The 5903-nt window shown below is 40.0% G+C and overlaps 1 protein-coding gene across 1 annotated transcript; it reads left to right on the plus strand.

The window, feature by feature from the left end:
• Positions 1–257: 257 nt before the first annotated feature.
• Positions 258–1058, plus strand: LOC129246469 (musculin). The gene has a single exon (XM_054885324.1). It carries the CDS (start codon positions 258–260, stop codon positions 1056–1058), a length of 801 nt encoding a protein of 266 aa, XP_054741299.1.
• Positions 1059–5903: the final 4845 nt, after the last annotated feature.

Consider the following 5903-nt stretch of genomic DNA (forward strand, 5'->3'; position numbering starts at 1 on the left):
TGTCTGCCGCGCGCGCTCGTGTCACTCGCGTGCCAGTTGGTCAAAATTCTACGCGCAAACCATCAACGGGGATTCCGTTGACCAAATGGCAGCAGCAGAAGCGCCAGTAACCAGCAGTTGAGCAGTTGAACAGTTGGCCCTTTTGGCATTTCGGCAACTCAGTCTGCATGCGCTAGAGCGCTTCAATGGCGCTAGTGGCTACAACGAGCGAACAGTTCTTATTAGCACGCAGTGAAGTGAGGATCTGTCCAAAGAATATGAACTTGAACGTCGATTCTTTGCAACTACAGCAAACGTTTTTAGAACATCAAACTCAACAACAGCAACACTCAATCCATACGCCTCCAACGTCTTTCAGCGATCTTTCGTATGCTTCCTCTGAGGAGGATGGTTCACAACGCTACGCAAGCAGCCCCAGCTATACGCTGTCCATCATCAGCAATGCAGATAGCCATATCGACGTAGGTAGCCACATAGAGAACTGTATGGGGCTGAGTGATTGGCCTTCAATGTTGAACTACACGCGTAATCACTCTCTGCAACCGATTTCCCATGCGGAGTCATTCTACCACTGCTACAATTACCATACGGCACAAGAGCAGCTCCACCCTCAACACAATACCAGCATCACTTCCTGCGCAGAAACCGGCTCTACAAGCACGACGTCCAGCAGCCAGCTTGATTCACCTTTGTCAGCAAAAGCTGCGAGATCTAATAAACATTCCGGCAGCCAACAGCGTAAAGACGCGCAGACGAAGAAAGCAGAGGCTGCCTTAAAACAACCAAGTCTCAACGTGCTTAAGCGCCGGCGACAAGCAGCCAATGCACGCGAACGTAAACGCATGAACGGACTAAACGAAGCCTTCGACAGGCTGCGTGAAGTAGTGCCCGCACCCACCATTGATCAGAAGCTGTCTAAATTCGAGACGCTGCAGATGGCACAGACCTACATAGCCGCACTTTGTGAGATGCTGGAAAATGGTATCAATACAGCCAACAACATGATGACCCAACGCGCTGAGCAACTGAAATTTAAAGCAGATATCCGATTGCAGTAGAATCGATAGCCAATAAAGGGAAATACAGAGAAGGAAGTATGTGGCTATGTGCTGTGCAGTTCTAAACCAAAGTAAACGTCGTGCGTGGCAGGAGTGACCGCCATTCGCTCTTTAGTATTAAGTGAAATAATTTCTTACGAATTAATAAGTGCTTTTAATTAAAACGGAAATAAAGATTTGTGATTTTGTGTAGGAATATTATGAAAGAAAATATAAATTCGCATTTCATCGTTCTCTCTCTCTCTCTCTGTACGCGCCTCCCTGCATCGTTCAGTCAGCCATTAGTTCCGTAAGCTCATAAATCTAACTCATGTGAATTCCTGTATTGATGTGGGTAGTATTGCGCTCCACTTCGCCACCAACACTTAGTTGCCGTTGCCTTGCGCAATCGAAGCAATTTCCTGCTAATTAAATTATTTATGCGCGCTCACTCATTAAAGACTTTTCCTTCTTATGCTAAGATACCACCAGGTGTGATTGCGGCGCATGGAAGAGCTAATACGGGTGTGAATAAGAGAAAAAACGTATCCATAAGTGAACAAATATGGCAGCGCTCGATTCGAGCTAAATCGGTATTTTACTATAATATTCTTAGGAGAAGTTTTAAATTAAAAAATAAGTGGCTTCATCACTTATACAGGGTGGTCCATATGTTTATATATTGTATATATATATATATATTACTATAATTGACGATTAAAACTTTTATTGGGTATTTGGCAGCGCTCTTTCTGCTATTTGTGGTGTGTGTCTTGATGTTGTTCCACAAATGGAGGGACCTACAGTTTTGAGCCAATTTTGAACGGCAAGTGGTTTTTATGAGGAGCTTTTTCATGGCAGAAACACAATCGGAGATGCGGTTGGACGACCACTAGGGCGGGTCGATTTAAAAATCGCTCATTGCTCTGTGAAAATCGTATTCTAGGGATCAAAATAAGAAACTTTTCCGAAGGAACCATACCTCTAAAACGAATTCTGATGTCCCCCAATTTGGGTCGAACGAAAAATCCCACTTTGACCCATTTAGAGTGCTCCAATCGAGTTCAAATGTATAACCGACCCCCACTAACTTTAGACGGCCGATCCACCCATGCCAGTAGCACACCCCCTGGAACTCCCCTGGCGGGTTCCCCATACAATTAATTCAAAATATCACCATTTTTGGCCTTTACATGAGAAAAGAAACTAAAAAGTTCGACCCAAATTGGGGGACATCAGAATTCGTTTTAGAGGTATGGTTCCTTCGGCAAAGTTTCTTATTTTGATCCCTAGAATATGATTTTCACCAAGCAATGTCCGATTTTTTTGCCTCCCCACAAATCGACCCGGCCTAACGGAGATTCCAAAATGCGCACTTCCGAATGCTAGTCATGGCACACGGTTTTATTAATGAGGTTGCCTCGGTTGACTTCGCAGTAGCCCATGCAGTTGACCTCTTTTTTTCAAGACCTTGATGACGGTTTCTGGTTCTATCTCCCGAATGGCTTGCTCGATATTCCCCTCAAGTGCCTGAATCGTTAATGAATTATTCGGACAAAATTGGTCCATCATGTACCCCTCCTCCAGCACATACGACTTGCTATTTCCGCTGAAGTTTTCGAACTGCCAAATTATTAAGCAATTTATCTTTAGTTTATGTCGTTCCCTTTTGCCTATTATTTTTTCATTCTAAAGGGTCGTTAAGTTTCAAGGGCCGGTGTTGATTTTGAGTAAAATACAATTTTTTTACGAAATTATTATCGTTTCACTTTATTATGATATTATTGGTATGGTTCAATTACGTACGGAACAAAATATTTCCCAAGGGCCGCCGCGGCCTCGGCGGCACACCTCCATCCGATGGTCCAAATTTTCGATGACGCTGAGGCATAATTGAGGTTCTATGCCGTTAATGTGCCGAATTATCTCACCCTTTAGCTCTTGAATTGTTGCTGGCTTATCGACATACACCTTTCCTTTCAAATAACTCCAAAGAAATAAGTCCAATGGTGACGTTGACGTTTAGGTGTGGTTCACATTCAACATCGGCCCTTGAAATTTAACCACCCTTTATAAAAATACACGTAGACCCTCGTAACCGAATACCTGCAGTTGGTAGCTGAATATCGGTGCGGTCTAGGTTCGAAACCGCGGGCATGAAACTTCCAAAGATTGAAAAAGTTTTTTTCTGATGGCGGTCGCTCGGCACTGGCAGGCACTGGCAAGTCTCCGGAAATATGTCTGCCATAAAAATGCTCCTAGAAATCATCTGTGACTCCGTTGATGTATAAGACTGGCGAAGATCCAAAACAGCACAAGAAATGAATGCTGAGAAATTAAGCTTGAGTGCGAAGGTGTATCGCGAACATAAAACGAACGCCTAAAATACACAAAAACATCGGCAAATACTTTCTCGAATTTCAACGTATTGCAAAAAATTGGAATGTGAAAATTTCTCAAATATTTACCTGTGCCAAGTCGCATGAGCTGTAGTTTAGTTGAGCAAATATACTTTATCTTAAATAAATGATGCTATTTGCAACAGCTCGCCTTGCAATACTCGACAATATTTTCATTATAAAATAATAAACTTTCTAAAATGGTGTAATTAAGTATCGAGTGCATATTGTACATTTTTCAAAAGAGCTACCACTTCCTCACACCCCCACATTTGCCATCGATCGTTGTGCTTATTTAACTTGCTACTCGACAATCAAATTAAATTAGTCAATCAATCAAGCCATCCAAAAGCATGCAATAAAGAAAACAAGAACAAAAAACACCAACACAGCAAAAGCAGTAATTAGTGCGACGTCGAGACGACTCGAACAGGGAGCATTCAATTAACCACCCAAAGCAAGCACAGTGAATTATGCAGTACCTACTTTCAATGTGCTTTCCACCCTCCACAAGTAGGGAACAAATAAAACGCGTCGAATAAAAGTTTCAATTCTCCAAATGAACCAATGAAGCGTAACGCCCACATGGCGAATATGTAGGAAGGAAAATTCACTCAACTTACCCTTTAAGCTGTGCCGTTGATCGGGTTACCCTTGAGACAGTTTATCGTGTGAAGTGTAATCGAATTAAAAACTTTAAACAATTACCATTAAGCTGTGAAAAAAGCAAGAGTTTTAAAATAATCAAAAGTGTTAGCGAAAGCAAAAACAAATGTTCAAAGTCATTTAAACATTTCAATTCTAACTATTTTTTATTATTTGTCTTTGAATGGATAGATCCTTGCAGGCTATGTTAATAATTACTAAGAGAAAAAAGATTTAAGATGATTGATCAAGAATTCAAAAACAAATTTAAATCTGCACATGCCCTAGAAAACGGAGCATTCGCCCCTTAATTGGTTCTCCAGAAGCCAGTTCTCAAGGTCTCATAATGTCGAAGTTTCCTATTAGGAACATCAAATTGAATTTGAAATACATATGTACATTAGCGTGGCAGTTATTTGACCGGTTTTTTTATATACAATATTTTTTCGCGGGCTACCCTCCAGTTTGGTTCCATTGTATATAAAAATGACCTCTGCGAAATTTGGTGCCAATCGGATAGGGGAAAGGTGTGCCCCCGAGCCTTTCAATATGCAAAATTTACCCCAAAAGGACAAAAAATTTTAATTTCATTAAAAGTGTGTTTTTTATTTTACATGAGTATATATACAGCGTAAATAAGTAGTGAGAGAATTTAATTGGTAAGGTATTGTATATTAAATTATACATATATAAATTGAAGAAGGAAATTATTATCCATACAGTATTTAGAATATATAGTTCCATATGACGCTTACTTCATTGCAATTTAGTTAAAAACAGCATATAAAAAAAAACTAAAAAAAGAAATAACTCATTGAAGAAAATAAAATAAAAATGCATTAAAATTAAAGAAATCTTCATGTTTGTGCCACCGGGCAGGATCTGTGCATAGGAATTCGTCATTTATGTTAAATCTTGCAAAGAATCGTTTTGTTTTGTTGGAGACAAATTGTTCAAGCCCTTGGTGTAATAATTCAGGAACTTGGCTTGTTTCCACGGTTATCCTTTTAATACTTTTTTCACATTCAGCATCAGTTTCACGATTCAACGCCTTTAGCATTTTAATTTTTGATTCTACCGTCACATTTGGGTCAAAGAAGGCCAAGGCGATGGATTCAGGTGATAAATACCACAAATGATTTTAGATTTTTTGTAAAGCCACACGAGAGATTTCTTCGTCAACTGTCCGGTATTTATAAATTTTGGAAAGAACACTGAAATCCAAAAATGGTGCTTTGGCTGCAGAAGGTGCACAAAACCACGCTTCGATATATATATTATACTGATAAGGAAAATGCAAATATCACAAATTGCATTTTCCTCACGCGGTGATAATTTAAATTCATCGCGAAACATGAATAGCTTAAAGCAATAAATAGCCTTAGCCATCCACCTTGCATGATGGATAGCTCCTGGAGCACGGAAGGATACTCCACGAGATGGTATTTCGCCAAGAAAAATAGCAGCCAATTGTAAAAATTGTTGTTCTTGCAACGTGCTTCGTATAAAATCAAGAACTCGGGAAACATCGACCGGATCCAACTGTTTTCTGATCTTCTTATTCACGATTCCGGTTTTAAAATTATTTACATTTATTTTAGGCCAAGCAATTTGGAACTTTTTTAAGATTGGTACGGTTGGGCCGGTAGTTTTACCCATCTTCTCCTCGAAAACGGCTTTTAAAAAGATTTCGTATATGTGATGGCGGCAAGGCAAATATAAGAGATCTTTTTCTAGAAAGCTTTCAATCAATACACACGCACCATTAAAAGCGCCCGTATTAGAGGCAGTAGTGTCAAAAACCAATGCTTTTACGTAGTCC

The sequence above is a fragment of the Anastrepha obliqua genome, chromosome 4 (assembly GCF_027943255.1).
Source record: "Anastrepha obliqua isolate idAnaObli1 chromosome 4, idAnaObli1_1.0, whole genome shotgun sequence".
Classification (NCBI taxonomy): Eukaryota; Metazoa; Arthropoda; class Insecta; order Diptera; family Tephritidae; genus Anastrepha; species Anastrepha obliqua.